Source organism: Coregonus lavaretus (assembly GCF_964263955.1).
Source record: "Coregonus lavaretus genome assembly, contig: HAP1_SCAFFOLD_1054, whole genome shotgun sequence".
NCBI classification, from domain to species: Eukaryota; Metazoa; Chordata; class Actinopteri; order Salmoniformes; family Salmonidae; genus Coregonus; species Coregonus lavaretus.
In genome coordinates this window covers 70,001-86,538 of record NW_028162705.1, presented here as the reverse complement: position 1 = coordinate 86,538, position 16,538 = coordinate 70,001, and the positions used below count along the sequence as shown (strand labels likewise).

Below are 16,538 nucleotides of genomic sequence, written 5' to 3'. Positions count from 1 at the left end.
ACCCATTATGACAAAGCCAAGACTACATCGTTTTACCCACACACGGGCGCGCTACATTGTTAGACACAGAGCGAAACTGGGGTGTTTTACCGGTCACATTGTTTTTATTTATTTCTGAGTACATTTCAAGTTGTTTTGATAGAATAGTAGTGGCCCAGAAAGTTCCATAGATGTTGAATTGAATGAACAGTAGTTACATGGTATTGTACAGTTTAGAGAGAGAGAATAAAATATTAATCCTGGGTCGTATTCATTAGGGCGCAACGTAGCAAAACGTTTTGCAATGGAAAATGAAGAAAACATTTTCTTATTAGACATCTTCAGGTAGTTCCCCTCTGTTTCAGTCTGTTCTCTTCCGTTTGATGCCTAATGAACACGACCCTGGTAATGCTGTACATTGATGATCTACTTGCGTGTTATATTGTTGATGAGCAACAGGCTAGCCTGGGGTTTATGGTAATCTGATCCTAGATCTGTGTTTTGAGACCTAACGCCTACACAGTGTCTTATTAGATGATGAGGAGCAACTGATCCAAACTCCTTAAACCCTCTGATACTAGTCTCAACCCGTCTGTCTAGACAGACCACTCTGATACGGTATAAGCGTTGGAGGAGAGTTTAAGTGTGTGGAGATTGGTGAAGCCACTGTTGTTCAGTTAAGAGCACTGAATGTAATTCTACAATGTTCTAATTCTATGGGTGGAACATCATGATGTCAAAGATTCTATTCTAGAACCAGAATGTCCACAAAACTGGGAAAAGCACACTGTAATCCAAAGAAGTCCATTCTTGATCCAAGTTGTAAAGGAGTGAAAAGTCACACGCTTCATGGGATATCCCACGTCGAGACTCTGCAAAATGGGATATCCCACGTCGAGACTCTGCAAAATGGGATATCCCATGTCGAGACTCTGCAAAATGGTTCCAGATTAATGATTGACAACGTTTACCATCCACTCTTCCTTCTCAATGGTAATCCTACCTGATAGATGCACACAGTCAACCCAGCTCCCCCGGCCCTTAAATGTTACATTGACATATGATAATGCTCCATGATAGCGGTTCATCCTTGCAGTTATTATGCAAATCAAGGGGATGAAGAGGTGCCCTAGGGAATCAGTAGTACACACTCACCCATTCAGAGGAAAGCAATGGTGCTTCCCCTAACCAAAACTAATAACCTTTATGAACAAAATCTTATTTCAATCTCTTCACTCAGAGTAGAGACGAAGGAATCATAGTTTTGGATTATGATTCTTTGATATAAATAATTTGCTTGTAGCGCCTGATGAGAACGAGATTGACCTTGAACACAGTGGCTACAAAACAACTTGAACTGAAAATAAAATGTAGGAGACCATTTGTTACAACGCAGCGAGTTCCTATTGTGCCAAACCATTTCATTTTTCACTTTCCAAACCAGAAAGGTTGTTACATTGTGTTAGTGCATCCAACTAAAGTATGGTCATTCATGATAACAAAATGTGATTAATTTTGGAATGAATGTCCTTATTTCTATACTGATTGAGATATTGAATGCACATGTCTGTTGCCATACTTGTTGTATCTATGGAGTTAACTGTAATTTAGATGTCTGCAGGTGTGGAATTATAGGTCGTGGTATTTTTAAGAGTATGTTCTCCTAGCTGTCTCTCCACTGTTACCATGGGATTCCAGAATCACTAGGAGGCCAAGTTCCAGAGTCATTCTGAGTCATTGTTCAAACGTACTAAAATAAATAGTCCTTCTCTGTTGTCAGTTTGACCCTCTCAGGGACAGGTAAATGTTCAGGTAATGTACCGGTACTCAGGGATGCCTAATATCCCCTTTATAGTCCACCTTTACTGGGCCGTATTCATTAGTGCACACCATAGAAAAACACAGTTTTTGCAACAAAAACAAGAGTTTCTTATTGGTTTAGGTAGTCCCTTCCTGTTTTGTCCATTTCCTCCGTTCGACGTCAAGTGAATACGACCCTGGAGTCACTTTGTCCACCTGTACTGTTAGAGTCAAACAGTTGTTCCCTTACGTCCAGTCCAAAGGGTCCACAAAGTCCATTATGGTATTAGGTAAGAAGGATTGTACAGTGGTAGTTGGATGATGGGAGAAAAAGGTAGAGAACCACAGAGTTTGAGACCAGATTTAGTTTCCCTAGGGGTAGGGGGGAGACTGAGAGCCCCCTCCATCTTAGTCTCCTTTAAACTGAGTCAAATAGAATGTAGTTTTGGCCAAACCTTGCCCAACCGTAGTGTGATGCTTTCTGGTTGTATGAATTGTGTTATGGGAGAAATTAGATGAGAAAGGTGGGGGGCTATGGGAAACCAGGCAGGGATCTACACTACATGACCAAAAGTATGTGGACACCTGCTAGTCCTACATCTCATTCCAAAATCATGGGCATTAAAATGGAGTTGGTCCCCCCCTTTGCTGCTAGAACAGCCTCCACTCTACTAGGAAGGGACTTGCCTCCATTCAGCCACAAGCATTAGTGAGGTCAGGCACTGATGTTGGGCGATTAGGCCTGGCTCGCACTCGGCGTTCCAATTCATCCGAAAGGTGTTTGATGGGGTTGAGGTCAGGGCTCTGTGCAGGCCAGTCAAGTTCTTCCACAATGATCTCGACAAACCTGTGAGCTTGTGTGGCCAACCAATTCGCGGCTGAGCCGTTGTTGCTCCTAGACGTTTCCACTTCACAATAACAGCACTTACAGTTGACCGGAGCAGCTCTTGCAGGGCAGAAATTTGACAAACTGACTTGTTGGAAAGGAGGCATCCTATGACGGTGCCACGTTGAAAGTCACTGAGCTCTTCAGTACGGGCCATTCTACTGCCAATGTTTGTTTATGGAGATTGCATGGCGGTGTGCTCGATTTTATACACCTGTCATCAACGGGTGTGGCTGAAATAGCCGAATCCACTAATTTGAAGGGGTGTCCACATACTTTTGACCATGTAGTGTAGTTGTGGGTAGGATCCCTCCATCCAGATGCAGATCAGCAGAGGCAAATGGCTAAACTAGAGAGCTGAAATGGATCCAGGAGGACCTAGGGGAAACCAGGTCAGGGATCTCTCTCTAGTGGATCCCTCCAGATCAGCAGAGGCACCGCCGGTCGCTCTTGGTGACCTCCTCGGAGGAATGGACCACGTTGGGGACGAAGCCGCTCTTCACCCCTTCCCAGCCCTCCTGGATGGTGATGTCACCACTCCTCACCTAGGGCCAAGATATCAAGGTTAAGAGGGACAACGTCGTATTCACGTGCAGAGGCTTTTCGAAAATTAACCAAGGTAACCCTGTATTTTACAGACCAGTATTTAGTAGTGATGGGGGAAAAAATCGATAATTACGTATCACATTATTATTCTCCAAGTATCAATTAATTTTTTTTTTTTTCTACTGTAGGTAGCATTAGCTAGCGCTAGTCGGCTATACCTGCTCCAAAACTCAGGTAATTTTCATCCTATAGCTTGTTCGCCATCTTCTTTTTAAATAGTGAGCGAACATGTTTTCATCACTTTTTATTTCCATGACTGATCAAAACTCATTTTCTCATGGCTCTCTCGTGTCTCTGCAGCAGACCTATGGTGAGCAATATGTTTGGAACATCAACATCGCAATTAAATCGCAGTATTGAATAGCAATACATAATGAATCGGCACCTAAGTATTGTAATACTATTGTATTGTGAGGTCCCTGGCAAATCCCAGCCCTAGTATTTATCAGGTATTTACTTTGAAATTACTTGTTAAAATGGCAATAACCTAATAATTGTATATTAATTACAATTTAGTTTCTTTGAGATTCACTTGACACTGCGTAGGTTTGTACAATTTGGTACCAGTTCATGGGACCAGCCCGTTGCTTTAATAGCCTAAGATTCTACAGGATTAGCATTGAAAATGTGACTCCATTTTGATTCTTGACTCAACCTTCTTCATCCTATCTCCTCACCAGCTGGAAGATGTCCCTGGTCAGCTCTGTGAAGGCGTGCTCCACATTGATGGCGTCGCGGGCCGAAGTTTCTACGTAACGCATCCCGTAGGCGCCGGCGAGTTTCTCAGCCTCCTGACGAGTCACCTGGCGATAAAGGTAAAGATTAGATTTTATTGTCTGATTTCAGAGTGTTTCAGGCGCCATTTCTAATATCCTTAGTTAGGGTGAGGATTTTTTATTTATTTATTTATTTCAATGCTCAATCAAACACACACACACGGATACACAATCCGATAGGCTACCTGACGCTGAGGCTCCAGGTCACACTTGTGTCCGACCAATAGGAACACGATGCTGTGTGGTTGGACGTGGCTCCGGGCCTCCTCTAGCCAATCATGAACGTTCTGGAAGGAGCGACGGTTTGTGATATCAAACAGCAGGAGCCCGCCCACCGAGTTACGATAGTAAGCTCTGGTGATGGACCTGAGAGAGAGATGAGAGGAGAGAGGGAACGTTCGACAGAGATGGACTATAGGCTACTAAGCTGAACCTGGATGAGATGGCAGATCACAGTGGAGGATCGAAGCATCCGCATCATCGAGGAAACATCTGAGATCTTATCAAGAGTGTTACTGTTGCATCACGCTCACCACGAAGACATGGTGAAAAATAGTGTCCTTCTAAACTAAAAGAAGAGTGTGTGTGTTTTCGCAAGAGAGAGGTGTTAGGAGACAAGTAGCAAGCGAGGGAGAGGAAAAGTTTGGCAGAAGAGAGAAAGAGAAAATGTGAGAGGGAGAGAGGACAGGAAGGGGAGAGGAAGTGAGAGGAGGGATATGACAGGCAGGCAAGGTGTGGGTGGAGAGAGGGATGGGGAGGTGCAATGAAAGAGTGGAAGAAGAGGGTGGTAAAATATTCATAAAGAACCAGTTGAAATGAATCAGAAGACACAGATATAGAGCAGGAATGGAGACAGATGGAACGCTGATTTTGTACGTTTGCCCACTGACAAAGACATGATCAGTCTATAATTTGAATGGTAGGCTTATTCGAACAGTGAGAGACAGAATAACAACAAAAAAATCCAGAAAAACGCATGTCAAAAATGTAATAAATTGATTTGCATTTTAATGAGGGAAATAAGTATTTGACCCCTCTGCAAAACATGACTTAGTACTTGGTGGCAAAACCCTTGTTGGCAATCACAGAGGTCAGATGTTTCTTGTAGTTGGCCACCAGGTTTGCACGCATCTCAGGAGGGATTTTGTCCCACTCCTCTTTGCAGATCTTCTCCAAGTCATTAAGGTTTCGAGGCTGACGTTTGGCAACTCGAACCTTCAGCTCCCTCCATAGATTTTCTATGGGATTAAGGTCTGGAGACTGGCTGGGCCACTCCAGGACCTTAATGTGCTTCTTCTTGAGCCACTCCTTTGTTGCCTTGGCCGTGTGTTTTGGGTCATTGTCATGCTGGAATACCCATCCACGACCCATTTTCAATGCCCTGGCTGAGGGAAGGAGGTTCTCACCCAAGATTTGACGGTACATGGCCCCGTCCATCGTCCCTTTGATGCGGTGAAGTTGTCCTCTCCCCTTAGCAGAAAAACACCCCCAAATCATAATGTTTCCACCTCCATGTTTGACGGTGGGGATGGTGTTCTTGAGGTCATAGGCAGCATTCCTCCTCCTCCAAACACGGCGAGTTGAGTTGATGCCAAAGAGCTCGATTTTGGTCTCATCTGACCACAACACTTTCACCCAGTTCTCCTCTGAATCATTCTGATGTTCATTGGCAAACTTCAGACGGCCCTGTATATGTGCTTTCTTGAGCAGGGGGACCTTGCGGGCGCTGCAGGATTTCAGTCCTTCACGGCGTAGTGTGTTACCAATTGTTTTCTTGGTGACTATGGTCCCAGCTGCCTTGAGATCATTGACAAGATCCTCCCGTGTAGTTCTGGGCTGATTCCTCACCGTTCTCATGATCATTGCAACTCCACGAGGTGAGATCTTGCATGGAGCCCCAGGCTGAGGGAGATTGACAGTTATTTTGTGTTTCTTCCATTTGCGAATAATCGCACCAACTGTTGTCACCTTCTCACCAAGCTACTTGGCGATGGTCTTGTAGCCCATTCCAGCCTTGTGTAGGTCTACAATCTTGTCCCTGATATCCTTGGAGAGCTCTTTGGTCTTGGCCATGGTGGAGAGTTTGGAATCTGATTGATTGATTGCTTCTGTGGACAGGTGTCTTTTATACAGGTAACAAACTGAGATTAGGAGCACTCCCTTTAAGAGTGTGCTCCTAATCTCAGCTCGTTACCTGTATAAAAGACACCTGGGAGCCAGAAATCTTTCTTATTGAGAGGGGGTCAAATACTTATTTCCCTCATTAAAATGCAAATCAATTAATATATTTTTTTACATGCGCTTTTCTCAATATTTTTGTTGTTATTCTGTCTCTCACTGTTCAAATAAACCTACCATTAAAATTATAGACTGATCATTTCTTTGTCAGTGGGCAAACGTACAAAATCAGCAGGGGATCAAATACTTTTTTCCCTCACTGTATACTTGTTTTTCACGTTTTAGAAATGTCAACCAGGCCTGTTTAGGCATGCATGTTCAATGTGTCACTGATGTTCCAAAAAGTAAATATTGAAGTAGGGCTGTAACCGCATACCCTTTGTACTTTGCATAATAAGGCACTGTTGACTAGTCAATAACCCTAATCAGTAGTGGAATGACAACCTGACTTCAGTGTAGACCTCAGAGCTCTGAGTCTTGCTGGACAAGACCCTGCATTGACACACCAGAGCACACTGTCATTTGAAAGGTAGGCTATGATAGATCACTACCGAAAGCAGTTAATATTCGACTATAAACACCTGTCACCATCCTTAGATCCCCCTCCCACACACACACCATACCTGAAACGCTCCTGTCCCGCGGTATCCCAGATCTGTAGCTTGATGCGTTTCCCCGGCTCAATCTCCACCAGGCGAGAGAAGAAATCTACGCCGACCGTGGGGTCGCTGACCTGGGCGAAGCGCCCCTCTGTGAACCGCCGGATCAAACACGATTTCCCCACCGTCGAGTCTCCAATGACGATGAGTCGGAACTGGTACAGCCATATCGCCTCCATGGTGACTGCTGTCTATCGTCTTGTTGTCGGGGAATCGGGCACATGGCGAGAGACACAGGCGAATGCACGCACAAAACCAGAGTCAGACAGTAAACCCATAACAACAGTGCTCACTTGGGGGCCCCCAAAATGCTAGGGGGCCCTGCCTTTGGTGATGAGAAAAAAAGGCTACACTTCTCTTCTCGATTTGACCATAGTTTTGATCTAGGCCACCGGTGTTACAATGCCTATTATATCCACATGTTTAATTACAAGCATGTGACTATTGGAGATCCGATTTACTAGCCTATGTTGGCCAACATTCAAGTCACTTGATTTGGCTATGGCACCTTTTTGATTAGTCTTATGTTTTAGGTTATCATGTATTTATTTGATTGCTGAATATAAAGCACTGTTGAATTTCCCTCTAAAAAGGAAGTTATTCCATTCTAGTTGTAGCCAGTGACACGTAGGTAATATAGCTTACATATTTTATTATATAATTTATTCTATTCCATATTCTATAGACTTATGCTTATTGAAAACCCTACAATGCAAGGATTTATTATGGTATTGCATTCTATGCACAGGCCTGGTTATCCAGCCATCAGACTGCCTCTAGTGCCAACTAAGGCCCAGCGCCTCTGCCTGGCCGGGGATTACACAGTCTGCTCGATATGCAAACACTCGGCCTACCGCGGACACATAGATCCCCCTAGAGAATACCCATAATACCCACCCCCATAGCTGTTGACTCAGACCGGATATAGGCTTTAGCTAGGATCTCTGGAGCGTTGACATGGACAGTAGGCTGTAAGCTATTACTGACCCCCTATACAGGACAAAACGGTGTCTATTGTAGAACATACCGTGGATATGGCTCACTTGGTAGAGCATGGCACTTCCAATGCCAGGGTTGTGGGTTCAATTCCCACGGGGGGACCAGTATGAAAATGTATGCACTCACTACTGTATGTCGCTCTGGATAAGAGCGTCTGCTGAATGACTAAAATTATATTTCACATAAGGTGCTTTTGGATTCATGTCAAATGTTTTTTTTTCCAGACCTACCAAGGTCAATGAATGGGCCCCTCCATTTTGATTATTTTATTATTATAGGGATAATTCAACCTGATCTGTCAGTAGGAGAATGGGGAATCGAATCCAGAACAGTAGGCTAGAATAGAATCTACACGATCATTTGATGCAGAACTTAAGTCCTTTACCACAACATCCCATCTGTCACTCTCATAATAGGCTTCCAAAACCAAGCAGTGTAACTTCATCCACTTTATTCAAAGCCTTTTCTTATTTCTCTCATCACTATCCTGAAATAAAAATGTATTTTATAGGGTCACAACTACGAGAAAGGCCTATAGCCTACGATAACATGGAATGGTTTCATCTTACGTGGTTTGGTTGCGGCGTTCAGAACCCGAATGCTGCAGGTTCCATCGTATCGAGAAGCTCGCCGCCTCTTTCGTAGAACAAACGCCGAAAGAAAGTCTTACAGCAACACATAAACCACAGTTTACAATTCCCTGCAGAGATCCAACGACGGGTCTTCGATGTGATGTCTTTATAACGGTCTATAACGATAACAACTGGCTAAAACGGCCTAGGTCTAGGAGAAAAATCCACAGCACGCTTTACTCCACAAAAGGTTATTATTTGTGAACGGAAAGTCTACACTATTGTCTACAACCACACTCGTTTCGAATGTGATAAATTCGGAGGGTTAGTTTTCTTTTCACTCCTCTTCCTTTTTCGTTTACTGTTTTTGAAGGCCGCTAAATGTTATGAAATCAATGTTGCTGTTGATTAAATGGCAGCAGCATCACATAACCTGACTCATTCCACTTCCCCGCCCGCATCAGCACCACTACTACCGTAAACATCAATATAGAGGCGCATAACACTTTTCTCCGCATCTCTACAAAAACCCACAGCGACACAAATAGCATAGAAAACTCTATAAGCCTAGGCCTATATGTCAACTCTTGTTATAACACCATTATAAAACATCTTATTTAAATGTAATTTTTTGTTTGTTTTTGTAGCATATCAATCGTTTTACCTGTTGTATGGCAACCAGTTCTGGTGGGTGAAAGCGCACTAATCCTTACTAACGAAACTGTTTATTCCATACATACTGCCTACAAGACAGACCCGCTGATATAAAACATATATTGGAGCTGGTTCAATTGATTAAACGGTTTATAATCGTGCGTGTAAAATTGACAATATGTATGCGTGTAAAGGGGGACATGTCGGTAACCAACGGATTCTTGACAGTGCGCTGGTCCAGATACAGTGTATACTGACATACACTGGTATACGTAGAAAATGTTGTTTTCCCCTGCTGCGCTATGTTGCGGCAGAGCGATGGACAGACAGTACAGTGAACGTTTGGCTTGTGTTAAAATTGTTAACCTAACGTAGCAGACGTAGAAAGACCAGGCTTGTGTAGGCCTACACAACTTTATCCGTTAAAGGGGTGTGGTCGCCAAACAGCTGACGGCGGGCAGAAGAAGCTTCACGCTCAGAGGAACGGCAACGGCTTCTAGAACACATGAGCGCGCGCACACAGACCGCAGGCTGTTTGACCTAATTTGACAATTGATGTCTTTAAGCTGACAGCACTTTTTAGAACTTACATTTTTAGAACTGCATAGGAATGAAAGTTGGGTAACAGGCGAAGAGTCACCAATACACACAGTCGTGCGTGGATTAATTCGATTTGTATGGAAATAGAAAAAAGAAATAAACTGGAATATTTTTGAGAATGCATATTTGTAATAAGTGAGACCAGATGTGAATTTCTTTCTCTCTATCAATTAATGTGCTAGTTTAGGCTAGAAGATGTGGAGAATTACCTTATTTGGCAGACAGACAACTTCAGGTAATGGGAGCTGCTGAAAAGTGGAATAAAAAAAAAACTAAAAAAAGAGAGACACTGACTTCGACTATTTGTTTCTGCATGTAACTTTCCATATCATTTTTGTATGTTGACAACTATGTGATGTAGCTAGCCTTTATTTGATCTGTTAAAGGGGTGTGGTCGCCAAACAGCTGACGGTCAGAAGAAGCTTCATGCGCAGAGGAACGGCAACGGCTTCTGGAAAAGTTGAGCACGCACACAGACCGCAGGCTGTTTGACCTAATTTGACAGTTAGCTGATGACTTTTCGCTGACAGCACTTTTGTGAAGTTCTCCTTTTTGCGCTAGATGGAATGAAGGTTGGGTAACAGGTGAGCCGTCACCAATACGCACAGTCGTCCGTGGATTCATTGGACTTGTATGGAAATAGAAAAACTGAGAAAATACAAAAATACTTCTGGAATATTTTTGAGAATTCAAATTTAAAATAAGTGAGATAGGATGTGAATTTTGTTAAATTCTCTTTATCAATTAATTCTATCTTGTGGAGGATTGCTTTATTTGTCATACAGACATCTTCAGGTAACGGGAAAAGAGAGCTGCGAAAAGTGGACCCATATGGAATAAGAACAACTGAAAAAAGAGACACTGACTTTTGTAATATATTTTCTGCATGTCATTATCCATTTCATTTTTTTCTATGTGGACACCTACGTGGTGTAACTAGCCTTTCTTTTTTTTTCTACCAACCCGTAACGGAACCATGCAGCAGGAACGCTTGTTCAAGGTCCTGGTCATCGGGGACTTGGGTGTTGGCAAGACGTCCATAATCAAGCGTTATGTCCACAAGATATTCTCTCAACATTACCGAGCCACCATAGGGGTAGACTTCGCTCTCAAAGTCCTCAATTGGGATCACAAGACCGTGGTGCGTCTGCAGCTGTGGGACATAGCCGGTTAGTAGCCTAAACGAATTACCTACCCTACATTTTAGTCATTTAGCAGCCGCTCTTATCCAGAGCGACTTACAGTTAGTGAGTGCATACATTATTTTAAAAAAATCATACTGGCCCCCCGTGGGAATCGCCATACTCTACCAACTGAGCTTTTTATTTGACACACAAGTCTACAATATGGCTACAATATGTCACGCACTTAGGCGATGCTCCATGGCAAATGGTATCTGCAACTTGGTTGGTAACCTAATTATGTATAACTAGAATATCCTACCTTTAGTTTTATAACGTTTCTATTTTTATTTGACACATAGGAGTCTTCACAATAGTTTAAGCTCTTAATCAGTAGCAAATGGTGCCCAAAACGCTGGCATGCACGCACACATGCAGGCACTCTGGACAAAGGCGCGCGCACGCACTTATCTATTCTTGAGTCTTTGTAATTGACTGTGTGTGTGTGTGTGTGTGTGTGTGTGTACACGTTTTACAATACTTGTGAGTACCAGAAGTCCACACAAGAATAGTAAACCAACTAAAATTCAGAGAAGTGAGGATATTTTGCCAGTCCTCACTTGTAAAAAGGCTATTTTAGGTTTAGGGTTAGAATTGGGGTTAGGCTTATGGTTGGAGGTTATGGTTAAGGGTTAGGTTTAGGGGTTAGGGAAAATAAGATTTTGAATGGGAATCAATTATTGGCCCACAGAAAGTCTTCACAAGTATAGTAAAACATTGCTCTGTGTGTGTGTGTGTACTTTAGCCCATCTGTCAATAGAGCAGACTGGTGCTGTATCATTGGACCTTTCCTCCTAATCATCTCCACCATAGATAATGACATCACACCATGTCTACAGGCTGTCAGTGTGTGTGTGATCAGTCATGCTCGTAAGAGAGTAGGTGTGCTGATCTAGTTCCTGTCCATATAATCCTATTCATTATGATCTTAAAGGGAAAGTGTATGATCAATCATTCTCACAACCAGGGCCTGTCTGTATTGAAAAAAATAATAATGCTGATTTAGGGTCAGTGTTGCCTTTTAGATAATGAATTAGAGTATATGGACAGGTGGAATCTGATCCTAGATGCTTTATACATACAGCCCCAGGTCCTCTGCCCCGTCCATATGATCCTACTTATTATAATCTATAGACCAGCGTTTCCCAGACTCGGTCCTCGGGACCCCAAAGGGTGCACGTTTTGTTTTTTTGCCCTAACACTACACTGCTGATTCAAATGATCAAAGCTTATTTCAATCAGCTGTGTAGTGCTAGGGCAAAAACCAAAAGGCCAGGCCTCCCGAGTGGCGCAGCGGTCTAAGGCACTGCATTGCAGCGGTCTAAGGCACTGCATTGAGGCGTCACTACAGACCCGGGTTCGATCCCAGGCCGTGACCGGGAGACCCATGAGGCGGCGCACAATTGGCCCAGCGTCGTCCGGGTTAGGGTAGGGTTTGGCTGGCCCGGATTTCCTTGTCCCATCGCGCTCTAGCGACTCCTTATGCCGGGCGCCTGCAAGCCGACTTCGGTTGCCAGCTGGACGGTGTTTCCTCTGACACTTTGGTGCGGCTGGCTTCCGGGTTAAGCGAGCAGTGCGGCTTGGCAGGGTCGTGTTTCGGAGGACGCGTGGCTCTCGACCTTCACCTCTGTAGAGGAGTTGCAGCGATGGGAAAAGACTGTAACTACCAATTGGATACCGCGGTAAAAGTACAAAGAATATCATTTTAAAAACTCAACAGCGTGCCCTCCTTGGGGTCCCGAGGACCGAGTTTGGGAAACCCTGCTATATAAGGATATAAAACTGATCCTACCTTCAGACTCATTGTCAATACGAGACATAAACAGTTTGTCCTCAGGGCTATGTGTTTAAAGCTCAGTGGGAACTCATTTCTCGAGTAGAAGCATATGTGGAGTTAATGAATGAAGATAGACGTTGTGTGATGGCACAATGCATGCAGGCAGTGGATAGACAGAGATAGATATTGTAGGAAAACCTAGCAGAGAAGCCCTGCTAATGTTATTGGTATTCAAGTATATTAGCAGCAACCGCTACACCACATGACCAAAAGTATGTGGACACCTGGTCGTCGAACATCTCATTTCAAAATCATGGGCATTAATATGGAGTTGGTCCCCCCTTTGCTGCTATAATAGCCTCTACTCTTCTGGGAAGGCTTTCCACTAGATGTTGGAACATTGCTGCGGGGACTTGCTTCCTTTTAGCCACAAGAGCTTCAGTGAGGTCGGGCACTGATGTTTGGCGATTAGGCCTGGCTCAATTCATCCCAAAGGTGTTCAATGGGGTTGAGGTCAGGGCTCTGTGCAGGCCAGTCAAGTTCTTACACATCGATCTGGACAAACCATTTCTGTATGGACCTCGCTTTGTGCATGGGGGCAGTGTCATGCTAAAACAGGAAAGGGCCTTCCCCAAACTGTTGCCACAAAGTTGGAAGCACAGAATCGTCTAAAATGTCATTGTATGCTGTAGCGTTAAGATATCCCTTCAATGGAACTAAGGGGCCTAGACAGAACCATGAAAAACAGCCCCAGACCATTATTCCTCCTCCACCAAACTTTACAGTTGGCACTATGCATTGGGGCAGGTAGCGTTCTCCTGGCATCCGCCGAACGTACAGTTGAAGTCGGAAGTTTACATACACCTTAGCCAAATACATTTAAACTCAGTTTTTCACAATTCCTGACATTTAATGTGGTCCTCTGTAGCTCAGCTGGTAGAGCACGGCGCTTGTAACGCCAAGGTAGTGGGTTCGATCCCCGGGACCACCCATACACAAAAAAATGTATGCACGCATGACTGTAAGTCGCTTTGGATAAAAGCGTCTGCTAAATTGCATATTATTATTATTATTATTAATCCTAGTAAAAATTCCCTTCAGTTAGGATCACCACTTTATTTTAAGAATGTGAAATGTCAGAATAATAGTAGAGAGAATTATTTATTTCAGCTTTTATTTATTTCATCACATTCCCAGTGGGTCAGAAGTACACTCAATTAGTATTTGGAAGCATTGCCTTTAAATTGTTTAACTTGGGTCAAACATTTCGGGTAGCCTTCCACAAGCTTCCCACAATAAGTTGGGTGAATTTTGGTCCATTCCTCCTGACAGAGCTGGTGTAACTGAGTCAGGTTTGTAGACCTCCTTTCTCGCACACACCTTTTCAGTTCTGTCCACAAATATTCTATAGGATTGAGGTCAGGGCTTTGTGATGGCCACTCCAATACCTTGACTTTGTTGTCCTTTGCCACAACTTTGGAAGTATGCTTGGGGTCATTGTCCATTTGGAAGACCCATTTGCGACCAAGCTTTAACTTCCTGACTGATCTGTCTTGAGATGTTGCTTCAATATATCCACATAATTGTCCTTCCTCATGATGCCATCTATTTTGTGAAGTGCACCAGTCCCTCCTGCAGCAAAGCACCCCCACAGTATGATGCTGCCACCCCCGTGATTCACGGTTGGGATGGCGTTCTTCGGCTTGTAAGCTACCCCCTTTTTCCTCCAAACATAATGATGGTCATTATGGCCAAACAGTTATATTTTTGTTTAATCAGACCAGAGGACATTTCTCCAAAAAGTACGATCTTTGTCCCCATATGCAGTTGCAAACCGTAGTCTGGCTATTTTATGGCGGTTTTGGAGCAGTGGCTTCTTCCTTGCTGAGCGGCCTTTCAGGTCATGTTGAATATAGGAGTCGTTTTACTGTGGATGTAGATACTTTTGTACCTGTTTCCTCCATCATCTTCACAAGGTCCTTTGCTGCTGTTCTGGGATTGATTTGCACTTCTCGCACCAAAGTACGTTGATCTCTAGGAGACAGGATGAGTCACCTTCCTGAGCGGGATGACGGCTGCGTGGTCCCATGGTGTTTATACTTGCGTACTATTGTTTGTACAGATGAACGTGGTACCTTCAGGCGTTTAGAAATTGCTCCCAAGGATGAACCAAACTTGTGGAGGTCTACAATTGTTTTTCTGAGGTCTTGGCTGATTTCTTTTGATTTTCCCATGATGTCAAGCAAAGAGGCAATGAGTTTGAAGGTAGGCCTTGAAATACATCCACAAGTACACATCTAATTGACTCAGATGATGTCAATTAGCCTATCAGAAGCTTCTAAAGCCATGACATCATTTTCTGGAATTGTCCAAGCTGTTTAAAGGCACAGTCAACTTAGTGTATGTAAACTTCTGACCCACTGGAATTGTGATACAGTGAATTATAAGTGAAATAATCTGTCTGTAAACAATTGTAGGAAAAATTACTTGTGTCATGCACAAAGTAGATGTCCTAACCGACTTGTCAAAACTATAATTTGTTAACAAGAAATTAGTGGAGTGGTTGAAAAACGAGTTTTAATGACTCCAACCTAAATGTATGTAAACTTCCGGCTTCAACTGTAGATACGTCCGTCAGTCTGCCATATGGTGAAGCATGATTCATCTCTCCAGAGAACGCATTTCCACTGCTCCAGTCCAATGGCGGCGAGCTTTACGCCACTCCAGCCGACGCTTGGCATTGCACATGGTGATCTTAGGCTTGTGTGTGGCTGCTTGGCCATGGAAACCCATTTCATGAAGCTTCCGACAAACAGTTATTGTGCTGACGTTGCTTCCAGAGGCAGTTTGGGACTCTGTAGTGAGTGTTGCAACCGAGGACAGATGATTTTTACGCACTACGTGCTTCAGAACTCGCCGGTCCCGTTCTGTGACCTTGTGTGGCCTACCACTTCGCTGCTGTGCCATTGTTGCTCCTAGACGTTTCCACTTCACAATAACAGCACTTACAGTTGACCGGGGCAGCTCTAGCAGGGCAGAAATTTTATGAACTGACTTGTTGGAAAGGTGGCATCCTATGACGGTGCCACTTGAAAGTCACTGAGCTCTTCAGTAAGGCCATTCTACTGCCAATGTTTGTCTATGGAGAATGCATGGCGTGATTTTATACACCTGTCAGCAACTGGTGTGGCTGAAATAGCCAAATCCACTAATTTTGAAGGGGTGTCCACATACTTCTGTATATACAGTGAGGGAAAAAAGTATTTGATCCCCTGCTGATTTTCTACGTTTGCCCACTGACAAAGACATGATCAGTCTATAATTTTAATGGTAGGTTTATTTGAACAGTGAGAGACAGAATAACAACAACAAAATCCAGAAAAACGCATGTCAAAAATGTTATGAATTGATTTGCATTTTAATGAGGGAAATAAGTATTTGACCCCTCTGCAAAACATGACTTAGTACTTGGTGGCAAAACCCTTGTTGGCAATCACAGAGGTCAGACGTTTCTTGTAGTTGGCCACCAGGTTTGCACACATCTCAGGAGGGATTTTGTCCCACTCCTCTTTGCAGATCTTCTCCAAGTCATTAAGGTTTCGAGGCTGACGTTTGGCAACTCAAACCTTCAGCTCCCTCCACAGATTTTCTATGGGATTAAGGTCTGGAGACTGGCTAGGCCACTCCAGGACCTTAATGTGCTTCTTCTTGAGCCACTCCTTTGTTGCCTTGGCCGTGTGTTTTGGGTCATTGTCATGCTGGAATACCCATCCACGACCCATTTTCAATGCCCTGGCTGAGGGAAGGAGGTTCTCACCCAAGATTTGACGGTACATGGCACCGTCCATCGTCCCTTTGATGCAGTGAAGTT

General features: G+C 43.7%; 2 protein-coding genes across 2 annotated transcripts in view; one reads left to right on the top strand and one right to left on the bottom strand.

Annotated features, from left to right (window-relative positions):
- Positions 1 to 3,090: 3,090 nt before the first annotated feature.
- On the bottom strand, positions 3,091 to 7,063 carry LOC311119002 (ras-related protein Rab-39B-like; the record flags this gene model as incomplete). Its single annotated transcript, XM_084193754.1, has 4 exons — positions 3,091 to 3,210; positions 3,949 to 4,074; positions 4,233 to 4,413; positions 6,849 to 7,063. The coding sequence occupies 4 exons, from the start codon at positions 7,061 to 7,063 to the stop codon at positions 3,091 to 3,093; spliced, it is 642 nt and encodes a 213-aa protein (XP_084049880.1).
- A 3,138-nt stretch (positions 7,064 to 10,201) lies between these two features.
- The window catches only part of LOC311119001 (ras-related protein Rab-38-like), a 9,544-nt gene continuing 3,207 nt past the window's right edge, over positions 10,202 to 16,538 (top strand). Inside the window, exon 1 of the mRNA XM_084193753.1 lies at positions 10,202 to 10,878. Coding sequence (XP_084049879.1) covers positions 10,686 to 10,878 — 193 coding nt within the window. The 5' untranslated portion in view covers positions 10,202 to 10,685. The remainder of the gene's footprint in view (positions 10,879 to 16,538) is intronic.